The sequence below is a fragment of the Danio rerio genome, chromosome 7 (assembly GCF_052040795.2).
Source record: "Danio rerio strain M-AB ecotype USA chromosome 7, GRCz13ab, whole genome shotgun sequence".
Classification (NCBI taxonomy): Eukaryota; Metazoa; Chordata; class Actinopteri; order Cypriniformes; family Danionidae; genus Danio; species Danio rerio.
In genome coordinates this window covers 25,830,268-25,853,703 of record NC_141027.1, presented here as the reverse complement: position 1 = coordinate 25,853,703, position 23,436 = coordinate 25,830,268, and the positions used below count along the sequence as shown (strand labels likewise).

Genomic DNA, 23,436 nt, shown 5'->3' with positions numbered 1-23,436 from the left:
CTGTTAACACTCCATGATCATACATGACTGCCTGCTTCACAGAACTGCTCCGTTCTAGACACTATTGATGGGTCGTTCTTAAACGATTTGCTCATTTGAGCGAATCTTTTATGTGAACTAATCATGGGTGTTTTGGCTCAGTCTGTGTGCATTGGTTAGGCTTATATGGGACTGTCAGTGTCAGGTGAACGAACAACTTAAATTGAAGACATGCCAGAAGAGGTAAGCGGAGCTAAGCATTGATAAAACACCAGAGAAGCATTATTTTCTCTTTCTTAGTAGCATTGCATTGTATAGTAGCATTTTAGTTATGACTTGTTTGTAGTATTATTAACATTTGGGCTAGTTGTAGATGTGTTTGGAAGCATCTCGTAACATATTAATGTTTTGGCAAATTAAACAAAATTAATGAAATTAAAAGAAAAAAGATTTGTTCGTCTTAATGAACGAGACTCAAAGGTCAGAGTCAGTAAAATGATCCGAACTTCCCATCACTACAAGTCACCCCGTCTCTCTCTTTTTCAAATTAAGAGTCCCACATACATACTATGTTCAAAACAAGCTTAGATAAACTTAATAGGAAATAGGAAATGAACAGGAATGCTCCGATCGATCTGCCAGAGATCAGTATCGGCTGATAATCACATTTCATCACTCGATCTGTACTCGATAATCTGTCCAATTTCTTGAACGGAAAGTTCTGTGTTTTTAACAATATTGCAAGTTCATTAAAACCTGGCTGGACATATTACAGAAATAAAAAATGTCTATTTTTAACTTAAATATTTAATAATATAACTTATCGTAATACACTTATTGTAATAAACATTTAAATAAAAGTAGTTTATAGGCCTTTTTCCTTTCATTAAAAAATGAATGGATATATATGTGTGCATTTTAACTTCTTATGCATCAAATATGCCCTTTAAACATCATTGAGAGATAAGACATGTTTCCAAATTGCTTTGTTAGTGATTTTTCTTAGCAATATTTTTCTGCTTTATCTATTATTATGTTTTATAAGCTGCTTCCGATCATTGCATGTCCACATTAAATGGTAATAAGAGACATGGTTAAGGAATTATATCCAACATCTTCCATTTATTCCCTTAGTTAAGGCAATATCTCCACTTAAGTATCATACTTAAAGGGAGAAATTAGCTTTTCTCTAGCATCCCTTGAAATAAATGATCAGTTGTAATGTCACTGGGAAATGTTGTGGATAACATCAATGTTGTGTGCCTGTGTGTGTGTGTGTGTGTGTGTGTGTGTGTGTGTGTGTGTGTGTGTGTGTGTGTATGTGTGGGGCATATTATAATTATATATATTATATATGAAGATAATTGATCCATGTGGATCATCAGAGTTGAAGTTGTGTCACGATTGGCCTGTTTTTCATGCAAAATTTACATGCAAATGAAAAACAATTGTGCTTGAGGCTCATGGTAGGTCATTTCTATTTACTGAACACTTATTATTTAGCTATGCCTAGGTATATTCAAATATTACATGCCGCCTTAAAGAAAATGTAACTTTTTTTCAGTGCATCAAACAGAGATCTGTCCATTTTTGATTAAGAATACTGTATGTTCATCAGTGTTGTGAAGATTGAAACAGCACAAGTATGAGTAAATGATGACTGAATATTCATTCTGTGATGAACCAGTGACCAGTAGATTTAACATGACTCTTTCAGTCATCTGTGCTTTTTAGATGTAAAATATCAAAGAAAAAAAAACATTTAGACAGACTTGCTAATGAATCATCAATACCAACTTGTGAACCAGTTTGACTGAATCATTCAAAAGAGTGACTCAAAGCAATGATTTATAATGTTCAGACACCACCATGCAAGTGTGTTTTACTCTACAGAAGAGCAATATTCGGCTGATTAAATATTTAAACCCGAGCGCAACTACAAAATGCATTTTCACTTCAGACATTTCCATGACTTTCCATTACTCTTTTGCATGGTTGAAAAAACAATTTTAAACTCCCAGCTACTTCAAAAACACCATGAAATTGCTTTTTTTGTTTAGAAGAAAGCTATACTTTAGCATACCCAATTCTCCACCATGATATGATACTCTAATATAAGCCACTTAAACATACCAGTAGTAAATGATCCTACTTTCATTGATGCTTTGTGAATAACATAATCATGGCTGGGAGTGCACTGTTATTAAGCCATATTAGATGGATGGGGAAGCCTCAGAGAAGAGGACGCGGGAGAAAGACATCAATTATAAAGAAACAGACTGACTGATATCTTTAACCCGCGCAAGACAACATGCTTATTAAAGCTACAGCGCGCATTTAAATGGCCAAATCGGTCTCAGATCTGGTAATTCTCTAACCGCACCACAGAATTTTTCGTTCCCGCTTAACATAAAAGTAGAACAAAGGCTGAAATGCTCAGCGCTAGTTTAACGCCATCACCCTCTTTTTTCCCTCCTCCCTCCTTGTCATTTTTTGCCTCTTCTGTATTCTCCTGTATTCTCCTTCATCACTCTCTCCACAGGGTGTCTGGAAGAAGGCGAGGAAAAGACAACAACAAACGACTGCATGTCAGACAGAATGAATGGTAGAAGAGAGAGAGAGTGTGTGTGTGAGAGAGAGAAACACACCCAAACAGGAGCAGGAAGGCACTGAGAGGAGAAAAGACTGAATCAGCAAGAGCTGCTGTCTAGATCACTGCTTCTCAACTGCTTTGGCTCCAGGCTCAGATTTTACATTAAACCAGAGAGCGACGACACAACAAACACCCTAAATTGTTTATCGTCACACAAAACTGCACAAAAGCCATCCAACTTTAAAAAGTTATGCACAGATGATTTGATGTAATACGTTCTGGTCAGATTTACAATAGGCTTGTGTGTGTTTTGCTTTTTTCTGAGTGTTTGGGTTTCTAAAGGCCTCTTGAACTTTGATGGCACTCTGAACCTTTGACTTTTATGGTCTCTCCAGCCAATAATTTACTAAAAGAATGAAGTATGTTTGTCTACTGAACCCGTACTGTTTAATGCAGTCCGGGTAACATTTTCTTTCTTTCATGGTTAAAGTAATGTCTCTCAGTGTCACTACATTTGAACACATGGTCCTTCATCTTAGTATTAACTAAGACTAAAATGTTTAACAATGTAAATTAATATTTATAGTTTATAGTTATGAGTTTTAAAGTTGATAGTTTAAGTAAAAATGCTATTTTTGTTTTGTTCTATAAACTACGGATGACATTTCTAAAGTTATGTTTAACGAAGCAAGACATTTTTCACGGTATTATTTATCTATTTCCAGGACAAATCTGTATTTCATTTAGTTTGTCAGTTTTCACCTGTTTATTTATTCATAATTAAAATTCTTAATAATTTAAAAAATATTTGTATTATAAGCCCATTCTGTCATTCATTCATTTTCTTTTTTGGCTTAGTCCCTTTATTAATCCGTGGTCGCCACAGCGGAATGAACCTCCAACTTATCCAGCATATGTTTTAAGCAGTGGATGGGCTTCTAGCTGCAACCCACCACTGGGAAATGTCCACACACACACCCATTCACACACTCTATGGACAATTTAGCCAACCCAATTGACCTATACCCCATGTTGAAACTCCACACAGAAATGCCAAGTGACCCAGGCGAGGCTCGAACCAGCGATCTTCTTGCTGTGAGGTGAACGTGCTTCCCACTGCGCCACCGTGCTGCCTCAGCCCATTTAAAAAATATAAATTTTTTCAATTGGTTATATAAACCACAGTTGCCCAAAGACATGGTTAATTACCCCAACTTGCAAAGTTTACCTAATTAAGCAAGTTAATTAGGTCAAATAGGGCGGCACGGTGGCTTAGTGGTTAGAATTGTCATTTCACAGCAAGACGGTCACTGGGTCAAGTCCCGGCTCGCCCAGTTGGCATTTTTGTGTGAATGTTCTGTGAATGTCCTCCCGGTGTTCGCGTGGGTTTCCTCTGGGTGCTCTGGTTTTCCCCAAAGTCCAAAAAATTGCTTTTGCAATTATTGCCCAGAAACTAATGTCCAGATTTACTCCATGCAAATCCAAGGAGTTCCTGGTGAAGGTTGCTAAATTGGACAAAAATGTACAATGATCAATGAAATTACAATGATTAAATCAAATAAACTATTTAGTGGTGTAACGGATCACAAATCTGACCATTTTTCAGATCAGCAAAAAAAGGGAGGAGACAAATGTAATTTGCTTTCCATTTATCCAAAAATATTACTGCAAAAACCATTGGTTTTAACAAACAGAACTTAGTACCTGTAATTTTAATACAAATAAAAATCAAGAAAGAACCAACTGAAAAAAAGGAAAAAATTCAATATGAAAAATGATCTTTGCTACTGTTGCTTATGATGCTAAATATAGAAATCTAACATCTTGTACAACATTACATATATTTATTTTCAATTAATGATTTAACAATTCACGTATAATACTTTATGTTTCATTATAGGTGCATCACTTTTGAAAACCTATTCAGTAACATAATTTTGATGGTTGTTTGTTGCCACCCATTGGTTGTAATGTAATTACTACAACATTCAACTGCGTCAAGTTCCAATAAACTGCGAATTAAATCTTTACCATAAACATCAGTGTTTATATCTGAACTATAAACTGTTCTCCCAGTACTTCTGTGATATTTAACTAACTGAATAAGTATAAAAACTGAATCTCTCAATCAAACACAGATTTGAATGCAGCGGTTCAAAGGATTAATAAACATTTACAAGTCATTATCATTTATCATTCATATTGCACAGGTTTTTCACAGTGATGGGTTGCGGCTGGAAGGGCATACGTTGCTTAAAAAACGTGCTGGATAAGTTGAGGGTTCATTCCGCTATGGTGACCCCAGTTTAATAAAGGATCAGGGAAATGTCCTCGAGCCGGCATTTGAACTCGGGATGCCCTGATGTGCTACTGCACCATATGTCAGCACGCCAACCACTAGGCTATTACGCCGACAACAGAAAACTCCTTTAATTAATAACCTAAGAAAGCGTTTATTTCCCACCATAACTTTTTCCGTCATTATATTTTACAAGAAAAGCAAAATGGTTTTATACACGTGATTTGAATGACGCGGGAGGCAACCTACAAGTTCTACCTAAAACCTAAAAGTTTTTAATCCGCGGGTCACGTGTTAACTTCATTTCTTTATTTTGTCTCAACACAAACAAATTGTGTGGAACCCAGCATTTTTACACTGAATGTATCACTCATTAATACACACCTCAAATCAATACTTGATTCTGATTGGTCAGTCGAATCACTGTAAGCCAATAGCAATGGTGAATAACACACAGCTCATCTATATAAATTTAGTGCATGATTATTTATTTATGTATCAAATAGCTGTGTAATAACAAATATATAATCGAGAAAAATTTGAATATAGAGGAACAGACATAAAATAAAGCCAGCATGGTCTCTATTAAAAATAAATTTACTTGACATGAAGACACACAAACACAATCTATATACGTACATGTACGGTCTCTGGCAAGCAAATACACCAGAGCTGTCAAACAGCCAGTCATCACTGTCAACACACGGCTTCATGTCATGTTAGACTCAATCTGACATTTATATAAGCCGCTGTAACACAAACACAGTGTCCGACCAAATCCAAAAGTCATCATACCCGCGGCTGCTCGAGTAGCCTAGTTTGTATAAACCCATGCTGGATATACAAAGAGAGCAGTTTAACTACTCCAGCTGAGAATTATAGCCTAAACAGGAATTTACAGTATGACACCAATACGGAGTGAAACACATTGGTGCTTCTTTCATGAATTACTTTGAGCCTTGTAGCTTTCATTCACTTGTATCCATTGGTATTAGGCTTTGCCTGCTTTTACAAGCCAATAGAAATCAAGTACAGGATGTAAATTAGAAGCTGATTGGCTAGAACTACTGAATGAAAACACCCGTTACTTAGTGGGTCGCTATTTTGGAGGTGAATTAAACAGAATTTGCGACAAAATTGGCCTGAATGAGGCATCGTTAATTCAGATGTGTTGAAACCAGTAGATTTATAGTCATTCAAAAGAAACTGAGGATAATAATAAAAACAATTGTTGGTAATGAACAATGATTAGCTTGTAACAGGTTGGTCAATAAGTGAATGTTTTACTTTCTTGTGGTAACTTGTACAAAGGGCACATAAAAAGTAATCTATTTGAACATTTATGCCACATAAAAAAAATTCTTTTGTAAATCATAGTCACGTCAAATATAATTGTTGAAATTGTATGTCATACTTAATTATTATTTAAGAGTAAAGGTTGTCCTTACAATAAAACAAACCAACACAAACAAAGAAATTATGAGCTAACAAGTTTTAAAAAAATGTCACAATTACAATAGGCTAAGTATTAATTGTTAAATTATTTCACATTTTCAATGGCTTCATTTAGACTTTTTTGGTGGTCAATTATTAATTAGTTATTTTTTGTTATAAATACAACTTTCTCATAATTTTTCATATAAGAAGTCTAAATGATCAGCTACTAAATCATACTCTGAGATAAATCAGAAGATATAAAAGTTAAAAGTCACAGTTCTGAGAGAAAATAAAAGACATTAAATGTTGAAATTATAACTTAATCTGTAAATTCTGATCTTTTTATCTCAGGATTTTCAGACAATTTAGACTTTTACATCATAACTATGATTTGATTTATGTTATTTTTTTATTATGTGGTGTCTAATATGTTCAAGCTTCTTTTGCAATCCTAGCAAATCAACTATATGATCCAATATATCTGTTAACACCACTAAATGCATGCTCATACTGCCTTTCTTTAATATAAACATAATTTGCTTCAACATATCAATACAGCATATCCTAAATGTAAGAAATAGACTAACAAGTACATGTGAGAGTCTGTTTGGCCTCAGCGCTGAATAAATCTGAGCTAGTCCACTGATATTAAACAATCAGAGCTCTTGTGTAGGAGGATTTTTTAGAGAATGTGTATATAACTCAGATACTTTTAGAGCATGTGTGTGTGTGTGTGTGTGTCTGTAAAGCAGCTCCCAGAACTCAGTCGCCAAGACTGTCTCACTCCGTCTGCCTCCTGTCTGTCTGTCTCTCCTTTTCCGCCTCCACTTTCTCCTCCCTCCCCTCTCTCTCTCTCTCTCGCTTTTTTTTTTTTACCACTAAACTGACTTACTCTCTTTTTCTCAGGACTGCTCACACACACTCTGCTTTTTCTGTATGTCTGCCTCATTCTCATGTCTGGAGTCAGACTCTCTCAATGTCTGTACACTGACTCTCTCTCTTTCTCTCGCTCTCAAAAGCAAAAACATGACTTTATCTGAAAAGAAGGAATAGAGGCTGAAGTTGGTTGAGATGTGGTACAAGTATTTAAGAGTTTAATTAAAGCAAGATTTTTTATTTAATTAAAAAAAACTGAAGTATAAAATGTGTGGAATTCTAAAGGAATGCTAAACTCTCAGAAATAAAGGTACAAGAGCTGTCACTGGAGTGGTACCATTTCAAAAGGAACACATTTGCAACTGAAGAGTCCTTATTAATACCTCAAGTGTACAAAGTAGTACCTAAAAGGCCCAAAAGTGTACCACTTGAAATTTTAGGTACTGTTACATATCTTTTGAAAGGGTACCACCCCAGTGACGGCTCTCGTGCCCCTATTTCTGAGAGTGAATGCTCTGTTGAAGATAAAGGAGGAATTATACTTGCAAGTGTATGTTTGTTAAAGTCTGTGTGAAATCAAACCTTGCAATGTTTATTTTGCTAGCGCACATTGTTATTATTAAGCTGAACAATTAATTTAAGTCAATCCACTGCAAAATAATATTTGTTTTTGTAATCTTCAATCAAATTCTGACCATTTGCTTCCATGTTTGGAGTGGCGGTCCTTCTCTGTTGACGTCAGTTTGACAGCTTTAGCTACAATACTCTTAACCCCCTCATATTAGTTTGTTACGAAGGAGTGATGTGCAAGAAAGCCCCGCCCATACTCATTATTCTGTCTGTTTCTCAATATGCATTCTTCAGCATTCTTGTGTCCTTGTGTTCTTGTGTAACGTCCTCATTAACCATCAACATTAAAGTTGAGGCCCAAAGAATGGAGGATGTGTGAAAGTTACCGAATGTGTTCCTAATATTGAGGACGTGTGGATGCAGGCTTGAGCGCAAAACTCACTCAAGAAGTCCCAGAAGTCATTGCGGCTGAATAAAGAAGGTGGGATGTGCAGTATTCTGTACCTGTTTATTATTAAAGTTCAGAGATATAACTTGTTTATCTCAGGAATTTACCTAAATAAAAAGGTGAAAGTAAACATTAACATAAAAATCGTATTAAATGCATAAACACATTAAGGGTGTTTATTTGCAAAAATTCATATTAACATCTGTTTTATTTGTATTGTGCAAAGTTAATTTTTTAATTTGTAGTTGTTTTGTGCATGTTGTATACAGTTGAAGTCATAATTATTAGCCCCCTGTTTATTTTTCCCCCAATTTCTGTTTAACAGAGAGAAGATTTTTTTCAACACATTTCTAAACATAATAGTTTTAAAATCTCATTTCTAATAACTGATTTGTTTTATCTTTGCCATGATAACAGTAAATAATATTTAACTAGATATTTTTTAAGACACTTTTAAACGGCTCATTTCTCACAGGACGTGTTCTGTGTCTCCCGAGTTCGTTCGGTAACCCGGCAAGAACGGTCTTCATGAGAACGCAAGTTCGTTCTCTGAATTCTTGGAATTGAGAAACAGCCTCTATTTTAGTTGGAAGTACATCAACATACTGAAATAAAAGTCTCAGCAACTTCTGGTTCATGCAGACTTTGCTTTTAGTAGAAAATAGTATAAAATTATGTACAGTTAAAAAATGTAAACATTTACATTTTTTTCTCTCAAATCTAGATCAAAATTTAGAAATTAGATAATTTAGATCTTTTGCAAAAGTTAAAATGTTCTTTTTGCGGTATTTCATAAAACCACATGCTTTGCATGTTTTTATTGGTTGTACAAGATTAAAATAAATTACTGACATGGTAAGATTTTTTAAATACCTTTTTTTTTTTTAGGAACAAACATCAAACAAAAATAAGATTAACTGTCTATTTGTCAAAGCCAAAAATACCAACTTGTCTGATTAAAACAAGCTGTAAAATGGAGGAACTGATCCTTTGTCCTTAATAAAATATATGTTTAGGGTCTTGGAAAGTAGTGGATTAGTTTTAAAATACACGTTTTATGAATTAATATCTCAGAATTCTAATAATTTCTGAATTAATATTTATTTTCATCCTAGTGATGACAGAGGTTTTCATATAATGTATCAATTTTATTTGCATGTGAATGTTTAACTAAATTGGTCGAGTGTGTGTGTGTGTGAGTGTGTGTGTGTGTGTGTATGTGTGTGAGAATGTGAGAGTGTATGGATGTTGCAGCTGGAAGAACATCCGCAGTGTAAAACATATGCTGGAATAGCTGGCGGTTCATTTCACTGTGTTGACGTCTGATAAATAAGAAACTAAGCTGAAGGAAAATGAATGATGAATGTAAGTATAGTTACGATAGTTTATCCAAAACTGAAAATTCTGCCATCATTTACTCACCCTTTACTTGATTTTCTGTCTCCTGCTGAACACAAAAGAAGATACTTTGACGAAAGCTGAAACCTGTAATTTACAAAACTATTTGTTTTTACTACTATGGAAGTTACAGGCTGTCAGCTTTCTTCAAAATATCTTCTTTTGTGTTCAGCAGGAGAAAGACACTCATAAAGCTTCAGAACCACTTGAGGATGAGTATATTTTTATTCATGTGTGAATTATCCCTTTAATATGTACATGCAGATAAGTTAAATCTTTACACAAGCAACGTTTTGTGTCAAATATTGGTTTTTGTTTGTAAATTGTAAATAAAAGATTTCAAAAGTCTCCCTCCCTCTCCTTTCTCTCTCCAGCATCCGCCCCCCTCCTCTTTCCTCTTGCAGTAAGATGAAAAAACGACAGAATTAAACATGAGCTGCCTTTGAACAGACAGAGAGAGAGCATTTGGTGCAGATGGATTTAATCGTAGCCTCTTCTTGCTAAAACAGCAACATAACACATTCACACACACACACACACACTCACAAAACAAAGTATCAGAGAGGAAAGGTAAATGTGTTTGACATTGAATGAGAGCGCGTCTGTAGTTTCTGGCAGCTGGAAATGCGAGTATGAAAGCAGGAATATGCATGTGTGTATGTGTGTGTGGAAAGAGTCTCGTCTCTTAATAAAATACTGATGGTTTGCTGAATGTCCTCTCTATCTCCGTCTCTCTTTTTCTCTGCGTCTCCTCTGGGCACAAAGCACAGAAGCTGACACAACAAGGCTTCTTTCTTGCACACACCGAATAAAATTAAAGGAGGCATTTAGTCTTAGACCTCCTTGTCAGTTTCATTACAATAAATCAAGATATCATTTGTGTCCTTAACGTGAACTCTTCAGCAAAAGGCTGGGCTGTAAGTTGAGTTGACGCATCAGGATTTCAGACTTAAAAGGAAATCATATAATAAAACAATATTATTTTGGGCTCATAAATAAACATTTAGGGGTCAAATGACCTGCCTTGATGAAGACGGTTGTTCTTAAAAGCACTGATATTTTGGTATACAGTACATACTACAAAGAAGAAAGAAAGAAAAATTGAGAAAGATAGAAGGAAAGATGGAAATATCATATAGCCAAAATTGGGAAAATAGGAACTAATATGCATCGCTGATCCCATTAATTGGCTTATGCTAAAATAGAAAAAAATAGTTTGCATGTACACCAAATAATAATAATAATAATAATAATTATTATTATTATATAATAATAATAATAATAATTATAATAATAACAATAATAATAATAATAATAATAATAAAGACATATTGTATGGACAATTATATCCCTGGAAACTTAAAATCTTATAAAAAAATAAATATTTATAATAATACTATTTATTCATTCATTTATTTTCCTTCGGCTTAGTTCCTTTATTTATCAGGGGTTGTCACAGCAGAATAAACCACCAACTTATACACCATATGTTTTATGCAGCAGATGCCCTTCCAGCCACAACCCAGTACTGGGAAACACCCATACACTCTTGCATGAACAAGCAGTAATCTTTTTTTATGTATAAAATCATATGTGATGTAAACTACAAATAACCAAACACATGGCACAAACCCCTATAGATAAAGTGTGCTGTAGTGATAGCAGTGACCGGCTCTTCCTTTGTCTGTCTGTCTCGGTATTTCTCTCAGACACATTTATGTACAGCTGACCCACTTAGAGCTTTTAAAAATGGTTAAAATCAGTGAATGTGCCCAAGCAGAAGAGAGGCGCAAAACAAGGTTAGACTCTCCACACCCTGCTGGGAAGACCGCTGTGTGTGTGTGTGTGTGGTGCTGGCATGAAATATTTTCTCCTGTGTATGTAGCCCCCCCCCCCAATCATTTCAGCCTTGAAGGAAGGACATGAACACACATACACACACAAACAAGAGAGAGATGAGAGCAATACATACATGCATGCATACATATAGAGGGCAGAGTGCAAATCAGTGTTATTGATTACAAAGACTATTAAAATGCTTTGTGGCTAACTGAATTTAAGCTAAAAAGAAATACAATTTCTCAGATTTTAAATGTCACCTAAAAAAGTAATTAATCATAAACCACCCCCGATAGAAAGTGTAATTATTTAGACATATTGTGGTAATGTGAAAAGCATCAAACATTGCAACACTGCTTTAGGAAGAAATATTTTAACAGAATTATAATTGAATTAATTAAAATATTAAGTAATAGATAAAAACTGAACATTTGAAATAAAATTCTCCACATCAATAAATCAGTCCATCTATGGATTTTGTGAGTCAAAGGGTTCAAATGGTCCACTGAAAAGACTATTGCTATTTCACAGCAAAACACAAGAATTAAAGTAAATAATGCTGAAAGTTTTGAGAATATCAGTCACAGTCTGTCATTTCTGGATGCAAAAAAAAAAAGTATAAAAAAAGTTCTTGCAAAATTCTAGAGGGACTGATAAACACCATGATAGCATGTATATTAGGGCTGCACGATAATCGAAACTTTTGACATTGCGATATTTATTTTTTCTGCGATTATATTTTGTGAAATACATTGTTATACATGGAAAGAATTTTTGGTCACACTTTTATTTTAAGGTTCAGTTCTTAGCAAACCATTTCAACTTCTAATTTGCTTCTTATTAGTTATTAAGGTAGTTTAGGTATTGGGTAGGTTGAATAAGGGATGTAGAATAAGATCATTCAGAACATGCGATTAATAAGTACTAATAAGCAGCCAATATCTCAATAACATGAATGCTCATAAGCAACTAGCTAATAGTGAGAAATGATCCCTAAAGTGTTCCTGTATGTATTATTTTTGATTGACTGGGATGATTCTGTAGGGGAGTGGATGGTGCATAACATGTAAAAAAAAAAAACTAACTACAAGCATAGATGTACGCAACAAAGCAAAGATGAAAGTGAAATAAACAGTGCATGCATTATGGTTTTGTATAAGTAAATATTAGAATTACACTGCAAAGTCAACTCAACATTGCATATCTTTGCAATGTGACTATTGAGGATAGACACATTGCGATATCGAGGCTGACACATTATATTGTGCAGCCCTATACACACACACACACACACACACACACACACACACACACACACACACACACACACACACACACACACACACACACCAACACACACACACACAGCTATAAAAATCGACTAAAATCATACAGGTTTGGTTTTTGTGACGTCAAACTAACGATTTAAATGTGCTGAATATTTTCTTTAAAAGCTGTTTATTTAATGATCCTTTAAATATTTAACTGTGCATTTTCACGTAGGCTTCAATATGAACACTTTTACTTGACAACACAAAAACCTGATGTAGTGCAAACATGTACAAGAAAACAGGGTCCCACTTTATATAAGTAGCCCTATCTACTATTCACTTACAGCGAAAATAAATACTTACTGTGTTCATAATGTATTGCAGAACTCTTGTGTGGTGCTCTTGAAGTGGGATACGGGTAGGGTTAAGGACAGGTTTAGTGGTATGGGTGGATTTACAGGAGGGTTAAGGTGTAAGGAATGGTCAACAGTGTAATTACAAATGTAATAACATAAATTAATTACAGTGTAATTACACAGAGATAATGAATCAAGAACAATGTAAAAACATGTATTTAATCAATAAGTTCACTGTAACGAATGATTAATTTCAGTGTAAGCACATAGTTAAGGCCACTAAATATAAAGATCTGTGATGAAAAATCTCCACATGAACTGTTCATGAAACAAGTCTCAACATTTGCTATTAAATTCTTCTGAACTGATTACCAACAACCGATCACTCATTTCTTTTTTAATTTCTCCTTAGAACTTTTTGAAGACATCAAAATTGCTGTAAGCAGAGACAGAACTGCTCTCCAGAATGCTCTCCTGTTAAACTTTAACAACACTCAGTGATTTTACTGACCTCAGATTCACTTTAACATCAACCTGACACTAGAGAAACGACATCACAAATGACACCAGTCATATAAACCAGTCAGCTTTAAGCCATACCTGGGGTTCTCCAACAACCACTTACAGCACACAGAGGTGGATAGACGCAGCACACAAACACACACCACAGACACACATTAGGCATGTTTATAGCCTGTAGGCTGTGGAAGAGAGTCTCTGTGTGTGTGTGTTCGGTACATGTGGTAAAGTAGACGGGATAAAAAAAAATCTTGTTCACTGCAGCTGTGAGGGCAGTTGAACATCTCTCTCTCTCTCTCTCTCTCTCTCTCACACACACACACACACACACACACACACACACACACACACACACACACACACACACACACACACACACACACACACACACACACACACACACACACACACACACACACACACACACACACACACACACACACACACACACACACACACACACACACACCACACACACCTCTAGGGTTATCCAATCTGTCACACCGAGGCGCGGAGGACAGCAAAAGGGAGAAAAAAAGAAGCACAAAGAGACAGAGTAAAACAAAGAATTTGTCACCGATGTCAAAAAGGCACGTCCAGAGAAGAATAAAAGGCTGTTTTTATGTCTAGATAACTAGAACTGACTGCAAAATGACAAAAAAAGTGTTTGTTCTAAAATCTCACTTAGACATTTACATTCAGGCATCAGTTCTAGGCTTTTTACAATAAACTAAGTTTTGTTTTCTTCCCCACTTATCTAATTGAGGAGAGTGGGAGAGGTTGCAAACAAAATGCAATCTCACTTCTGCTTTTGAGCTCACACACAGACAAACAGACTTCCTCCACAAACTGTAAGCATGACAGAGAGAGGAGAGAGGTGTTCTGTAGGAGGAGGGAATCCCCATTTGAGTCAACAACTACCAGAAAGCTGCTCCTGCTGGGAAAATACCTCACTTACGTTCTCGTAGACTTCTTGTGAATCATGAGTCTTGATAACGATCACACTTTTTTGTTTCCTGCTAGTTTGTGCACTTCAAGGAGCGCTAAGCCCTACATGTTCATAATAAAAACCAATAAGCCCACCTAACACAGCTACAAAAATGCAACACTTAATTTTCACTAAGATTAAGGTTTCACTACTAGTAAGAGCACAGGTATTCTTCTGGAACTAAGCAGCTTTAAATTTCAGCTATGCTTTTGCAGAAATATGACAATATCTGCATTTTCTGACAAAAACAAAACATTTCTCGGTATTTATTACAAATGACTGTAAAATTAGCTTTGAGTTACTTGTTTACAATTGTAGCCTATTATTTTTATCATATATAGAACCATGTTTCCAGTACAATTAAGGGACCCTTTTACATGTAAACTTTCTGGGTTTCTGAGCAGCAGTAATCGTCATAGTTGGGTAAACTTAGAGCACAGTGATTAGGAGAGTACAACAAATATTTTTAAAATCCTATTCGCTGAAATACCCAGTACCCAGAAAAGTACCCAGAGGACAGATTAACGTCAAATTTACTGTCCTGTCCCATAGACGCTGCATAAGAAACAATTTGCATAAGCGGTAATTCATTCATTGTAATATAACAGAAAGATGATATAATACATTCATAAATGCTTATAAATGTTTTTAAGTATTAAAAAAAAATTACATATTTAAAAACGTTTAAGGATTGAAGATTATGATGACTGTTAAATGCGTCATAACAGTCTGATGAAAACGGTTCATCTCACAGTTTTACCAAATCCACAAAAGTGGTTTCTTTTATATTGATTTTAAATGTTTTCCTTTTTATTTATTAAATTTTTTTAAGTTAAACTGAATAAAAACTGGCTTATATTGTGTGTGTGCGTGTGTGTGTGTGCGTGTCTGTGAAAGAGAGAGAGAGAACGGCAATCAGTTTTAAGGGGAGAGAGATGGCTTGAGTCCCTCTTTAGTTTGCAACCATGCATGCCAAGACACTAAAGAAACTGGCCCCCTTTTCTCTTTCTTCTTCAATCTCCCTCTCCTCTAAAATTCATTATCTTTTATTGGTGTGATGAAAGAGAACTACTGGGCTGAAAGAGGGGGACTCTGTCTTCAAACAGACCGCCACGGAGGGAGACAGAATGCACAGCGGTACTTTGAAACTCTATAGGCAGACACGTTTACACACTCAGTCTTTCTCCCTTTAGTGTGGATTTACAAACACACACAATCACAAAGCCTTTGCTCTTTAGCATGTAAATAAACATACGCACACTCTCACTTCAGAGCAAAAACGAGGATAAAATCAACTTTAAAATGTTTCTCTTTTTCTTATGTCTCTCATTCCAGCAAAAACACAAAAACTAAACTTTCTTGGCATCACACAAACTAACAAAGCAACTAAAAGAACAGTTATCTGCCAATTAAGATGGACTGAACATGTTCAGCTTCTTAGCATGAATGCTAATCACATTCAAAGCCTTGCATTCCTTCACTCTCTTTTCAGCTGTCCATTCAATTAACCTTTGGATCTTCCCAACTGCCCCCCTTACACACACATCAGAGTCGGAACACCCACACCCCTCCCTTCCCATGGTACACTCCACAGGGTGCCCACTCCACTCCACCTTTTAGAAAAAAGCTCAATCAACCCCTGTATGAAGTAAAAACACCCAAAGCCAATGGACTAATTTAAACACAGAAATCTCTCTTCTTGTATCTTCGATTTTTAACGGTGTAATTCCAGACGTCTTGCTTAAATGATAATTATTTTGTTTCTTTTGGTGCATTGAAGCATTTTTACAGTCTTAGGAAATTACAACAAAAGTCAGCTACTTCCTGCACACAAAAAGGGATAGCTTGCCCAAAAAAGTAACTCACCATTTGCTTACCCTATTGTGGTTTCAAACCTATATGAGCTTATTTGATCTGCTATAAATAAAGTGGGAAAATAAGTATTGAACACGTCATCATTTTTCTCAGAAAACTTATTTCTAAAGGTGCTGTTGACTTGAAATTCTCACCGGATGTTGGTAACAACCAAAGAAATCCATATAGGCAAAGAAAACAAAACTAGTTATGTGTAATAAAGTGAAATGATGCAGGGAAAAAAAAGTATTGGACACATAAAAAAAAGTGAGGAGTAGAAAAGGCAGTGAAAGCAGCTGAAATCTCTCAGGTCTTCAGCAACCCTCTGACCTTCATCATTGGAAAAATGAATATTAGCTGCTTCAGTCCAACATCTACATTAGCAGAATGATGAAGATGAAACAAGAGGGGACATTTGAGCAAGACGATGATCCAAAACACAGTCAAGAAAACTCTCAAATGGTTTCAGAAAATGAAAATCAAGCTGTAGAATGGTCTAGCCAATGACCTGACTTAAATCCGCTGGAAAATACAAAACAAAGATCAGATCGGATTGATGAGACCAATAGAACACTCTAAAAATGTACACTCTCGTCTTTAAGCTACCATCGCAAAAAAAAGCCTTTTATATAAACTATTATACATTTCAGTATTTCAGTAATTTCTCCTTGTGTCATTCCACTGTTATTAGACATAACACATTTTCACATTCTTTTTTTTATGTTTTATTGTTTGGATTTTTACCCATACCTTGTCAACAGCTCCTTTAAAAATGTACTGTATATTTTGAAGAAAGATGAAAACTACCAACCAATCACATCTATAGCAGAAAAAAACAAATACTGCAGATATCAATGGTTACAGGTTTTTTTTTTTTAGAATACTTTTGTTTTTATGTTTTACAGAAAAAAGAAAGTCAAGCAGGTTTGAAATAAATAACGGGTGAGTAAATAATGAAAAAACTTTTTACCTGGAAACCTATCATGCAATTTGCCTGTTTGTAACATGACAACAACATTATCAACTGTATGAAAACACTTCATTTTAAAACAGATTTCAAAGTGCAAGATTAAAAAAATTCCACCACATTGTTGTTGCATATTCAACATGTAAACATGAACATTTTTCAAATGCAAGCTAAAACGTTTCTATTTTTGACTATATCATTGTCATGTAAATATAATCATAGAGCCACAAAGTTTCAGTCTATGGAAAGTCAGACTAAGAATAGCTTCATTTAATTTGTCTCGGTACATTAAACTGGGCTAGAAGGAGGAAGGATTTTAACTGTAGTCACCTGCATGCTATAATGAAAACTGCATAAACTGCCAGAGACGGTTCTTTACTTGACTTTATTACTTTAAACACAGGAGTTTTCAAGGTGACAAAACTTATACTAGCTGCCTGATATTATTTCCCAAAACATTTTAAAATATTTGACTCTCCACAGAGCAGTGTAAAAAACAAGTGACTGTACTCACATCTCTGCAGTGAGGCACGATACCACCAGCCGGCATCCCCCTTTGCATGCGCTGTTGCAAAAGATGTCCATGTCCTGTGGCCGATGTGGGCGTCGCGGGCTGCATGTTAGCATTGCGGTATCCTCCCACAGTCAGAGGACCTAGTTTGGCCACAGAGGGTTCAGGGTCAAAATGCCTTAGTGGCTTGGTGTTGTTGAAGGAGTATGGCTCTGGACCCATCCCACCTGTGGTGGTCTTGTTAAGTTGCAGCTGCGAGGGCTTTCCCTGTGCCTGCATGAGGAGTTTGAGGCTACTGGGTGGCTGGTTAGATGTGATGGCCTTGAATAACTGACTAGACATTGCAGGTGCTTGACTATTTTGTGAGTTGAAAAGATGTCCTTGGGTGGGAGGTTGTGCCCCTGGTTGGCATTGCCCAGCTGGACTTGGATGTTTATCTGGTCTGTAAGGAGGTGATGGTCGAGTGTTACTTGATGTTGGAGCTACACCAGGGAGATAACTTGCCTGAGAGCCTTGGATTGCAGTGCCTGAAACTCCCGGTGGGGCATTTCCAGAAAGAAGGCTGTTCTGGGGGCTGAAAGGGGGCTGAGCAATTGCTGGGCTGGCTAGCTTTTCTGGCCTGTAAGGTGGCGAAGGTCCTGTGGATGGGGCTGGAGCCATGCTTGAGATTAGAGAGCTCTGCGGGCTCTGAATATTACCTGCTGGGCTAAAGGGCTGCTGATGAGGGGATGAGTTAGGGAGTTTATCCCCAGGCCGGTAGGGTGGAGAGGGACCAGCCCAGGAAGTACCCTGCTGGCTCAACCCAGACAACCCTGACTGTGCAGGTGGGGGACCTGCACTATTGTTAGGATGGTGCTTACTATTTGATGCCATCTGTTGAAGCTGTTGGGCTCGGGAAACCTCATGCCAGTTGGACCCAGGCCTTGACAAGGCAGCTGAAAGCATGGGCGACCGTGCTTGATTCTGTCCTTGTGAAGAAGATGATGACAGAGGTGATGCAGATAGTGGAGACGGGACAGGTTTAGAAGGATGTGGTAGAGTATATGGTGCCCCAGCAGGACTTTGCCCCACTTGAGGAGAACCTGCTTGAGAGAAACCAGGGGACTGTGTGAGGTGGGCCTCCAGGTGTGACTGTCTCTGTGGGGATCTTTTGGGGGTCCCATTACCCTCTGGATGGACAAACCCCCCAGTACTATTTGCCTGGTCATCACTTTCCTTTCCCAAGATCTTTTCAATGTCAAGCTCTGGTAAAGTAGGATCTGGGTTTTTTGTAAGTTCATCCAAAATCTCCTGCAGTTCCTGTTCAACTGAAGGAGTGGCTGAACTCCCGTTTGGGTTGAAGTTACTTGACAAAGCACCTGAACCTCCCCCAGTCCCTGGAGTCGATCCAGGACTAGCATTTGGGGGTACGGAATATGGAGAGCCCAAACTGTTGTTGTTACTGTTCAGTCGATTAGCTTCCAGAACACCTCCCTGGTTGCTCATCCCAGAAGGGAACAGGGGCTGCTGAGGGTAGCTGGGGCCCATGGCCAGGGTGACATCCTCCAGACATAGTCGCTTGCCACCTCCCTGGGTCATAGACGTGTCAGAGACCCCGTTTAGCGATGCAGAACTCTCAACGGCCCCAGTCAATTTCCTCTTCAGGGATCCTGGCAGCTGTGGAGACATAGAAAGAAACAGCCTTGTTATCACAGCAAGCTGCTTCAAGGATAACAGGATGGTGACCTTCAGAATAAAAAAAGCATCAACACATAGAAAACAGTGTAATTTCAACTGATAGTATGTAAAAACATTTACAAACAGTCCAAATGTCTCAAGTGTAAACATAGTTTTACTGGCAACACATTGATTGTGCTTTCTCGAGCTGGTCTGTTACTGCCCACAAATGGTCTGTAGGGATCTCAAGGCTCAATCTATCAAACACTACCAGTATGAATGCCGATTTCCAAAATGGGCTTTTTTTTTTGGTTCTGAGCCTTCCAAGGGCCCAGCTGTTGTCCAATAGTGCCAGAAGTGGGATTATTCAGCAGACCTTTTCCATTAGTGTGTGGGTCAACACCCTGAACGCCTTCTCTCTTACCCCATCCTCCCAATTCTAGGCCTCTAGAGAGCCCTCTTAGCGGATTAAGACTAAAGAGCCGCCAATCAAAAGCGCCTCATTCACATTCAGAATGAAGATGTTTACAAACTCGCAAATCACATAATATACAAGGCAGACTCTGGAATTTTTTTTAGATCTGTGGCCTCTAAGGAATTCCAAGTATCAAAGTGAAGCACTGAATAAAACTTAAAATAGAATACTGGTAAGCTCAAAAGTGAGTGTTCATTCTGGTCTTACAAAAAATAAATCAGAAAAGGAAATAATTTACCCTTTGTTTACACAAAACACTTTATCGTTTAAGACTAGCGGACTCTCAAAACAGAGCGAGAAAAAGACTCTGAGTGTCAGAGCTAGAGATGGCTGGATAGACTTGTCATAGAAGATTTTAGTCCCAGTGCAACTAGAAATCATGTGTTCTGTGGCACTTTTAACCTTATAGAGAGATTGAGAAAGAGAGAGACGAATGAAGAGAGACCTTATAAGAAACAGATTCTTGACGGGATGAATAATTTACTGAAACATTCCTGCTGCAGAAGAATGTGCAGTCTTTTTTCAATCTTGTTTCTTCCTCTCTGTTCTCTCTATTTTATGAGGATTCTGACACCATTATCCATTTTTAAGCTCTTTCTCAGCCACTGGGAAAACCATTACAGAATATTGCCTTGTACATATCATATAGAAAAAATATTCTTGACAGCTCCCTACACCGTGTCCGCCTAGATACGGTACAGGAATATATAAACACTACACCTCATGCCCTTCTAAAGAAGCTGGCTTATGGACTCGGCTAGTCCACTTCCTACAAACGCTCTCTTTCCTCCTTTCTCTTCCTTCATCCACCCATTCCCCACCCCCTTTTTATCTAGGAGGTTTTCCACACAGATTCCTCTCTCCGACTAGAACAATGGAACTCTGGAGACACACCTTCCCCGGCATCGCCAAGCTGTCTGCGCAGTCCACCCTGCCGTGCATGTGTTAGAAAAAGAGACAGTGTGAACACGTGATGAAAAAGAAGAGTGTCTGTGCATGTGTAACAGAATATGAATTAATGCAGCCTTCATTTTAGAGCCTGAATTCTCCCTGACACACACATACACGCACACAATCCTCTCTCTAATGGATGCCAATTTCACCCTGAGTAAACACATCAATACAGACACATCGACTGTCTCTCTCCCTCACTCTACCTCTCTCTCTCTTTCTCCCTCTCTCTCTGCTGGAGGGACGCCTTTCATTCGGTAGCGATCGGATTTGTCCCATTATGACTGACACAACCATCTGTCAGCATAGAGCGCTGGCAAAAGAGAGGGAGCAGACCTATCATCCGCACTGCTGTGCATATTCCTCATAATTATGGCTGGTAAGGCATACATCTGATTGCATTGTTCTGATTCTCATTAAAGCTACACTGAATACACACACAGAGAGACACACAACACACACACACAACTAGCACAATGCCCAGAACTACTACAACTACTACTACCACTACTACTACTACAACCACCACCATTACTACTACTACTACTACAACTACTACTACTCCTACTACTGTAACTACTACCACCACCACTACTACTACAACTACTACTACTACTCCTACTTCCATCACTACTACAACCACTACCACTACTACTACAACTACTACCACCCCTACTACTACAACTACTTCCACCACTACTACTACTACAACTACTATCACCACTACTACTACAACTACTACCACCACCACTACTACTACAACTACTACCATCACTACTACTACTACAACTACCACCACCACTACAACTACTACTACCACCACCACCCCCACCACCACTACTACTACTACTACTACAACAACTACTACCATCACTACTACAACTACTACCACTACTACTAATACTACCACCCCTACTACCACCACTACAACTACTATCACCACCACTACTACTACTACTACAACTACTACGACCACCACTACTACTACTGCTACTACTACAACTACCACTACTACTACAACCACCACCACTACTACAACTACTACCATCACTACTACTACTACTACTACTGCCACTACTACTACCACCACCACTACCACTACTAGATCCACCACTACTACTACCACCACCAACACAACTTCTACTACCAGTACTACTACTGCAACAATCACCACCACCACTACAACTACAATAACCACCACTTCTACTACTACTACTACCACCATCACCACCACAACTACCACTACCACTACTAGTAGTACTATCACCACGACTACTACTACCACCCCTACCACTACTACCACCACCACCACCACCACCACCACCACTACTACGGCTACTACTACTACAACCACTACTACAACAACCACCACCACCACTACAACAACAACAACAACAACAGCAACAACTACTACTACTATTACTACTACCACCACCACTATCACCACCACTACAACTACCACTACCACCACTACTACTACTACTACTACTGGAAGAGCCAACAGCCCGACATTCATCAAAATGTATCAGTTCAGAGTCATTTGTTCTTTAGTGAATCGATATCATACACCTTAATCAGTATAGTCCAGTCCCTAAACAAATGACACCAAGTATTTTACATACAGCACAACCAGTCATGTTTTTCCCATTCAACATCATAACTTGTGGATTGACTAGCACAGAATGAATCAATGTTGTGGAAATGAAGCCGTCAAGTCTTTCCTAGAACCACAGTAACACTAATGCACATCCATCATTCAATAATATAAAACTGACGTTAATGTCATCACACAGGTGGTGGAGATGTATCTTCTGCCAAGTTATCAAATCAATCCAATAAGATCAATTTCACGTCAGATTATAGCTATACAGTAAGTAACAAACATGGCATCTTAGGGCTACTTCTCTGTTTAGTTATCTGTTGTTTTTATTATCAAACTCTTGATTAATAGCAAATTTCTTCTCATGTTCCCATCGGTTTAAGAGCTTTTATGGTTTCCTTGCAAACAATTATTTTGGGGAAACATAACAACAGGCAGATACTAGTTTTGAAGAATTATTGAATTCATTTAACTGTAGCTGTTTCTATCAACTTTTCATAAGAGCTACAGTGGTTTCCCCCTTTTGCAGCAAGTAAAAATTTTTTATTGAAAGTCTATACCAGTTTTCAGGAAGTTTCAACTTTGTTCTCTTAAATACAAGAAGAGGAAGTGCTGCTTCATTCACAAATCCTTTACACAATAATACAATTGTCAATGTAAATCACAACTTTGGATGGAAACTTATTACTTAGAAGTATTAAAAGCGTTTTTTATTTGCATTTATGTGACAATTAAATAATCCTCTTTTAAATTTTCCAGTGGCTATGTTCCTTGTTTATCGGGGGTCGGCACAGTGGTATAAACCACCAGATATTTCAGCATACGTTGTACACAGCGGATGCCCTTTCA

At 37.4% G+C, this 23,436-nt stretch overlaps 1 protein-coding gene across 2 annotated transcripts in view; it reads right to left on the bottom strand.

Annotated features, from left to right (window-relative positions):
* Nucleotides 1-23,436, bottom strand: part of si:ch73-211e3.1 — a 120,036-nt gene that overhangs the window by 38,925 nt on the left and 57,675 nt on the right. For both annotated transcript variants that reach the window (XR_015495640.1, XM_087261002.1), the window contains exon 2: nt 17,909-19,561. Coding sequence is in view for 1 of the 2 variants with exons in the window: in XM_087261002.1 (XP_087117128.1) it covers nt 17,909-19,561 (1,653 nt within the window). In the remaining variant the exon portion in view is untranslated. The remainder of the gene's footprint in view (nt 1-17,908; nt 19,562-23,436) is intronic.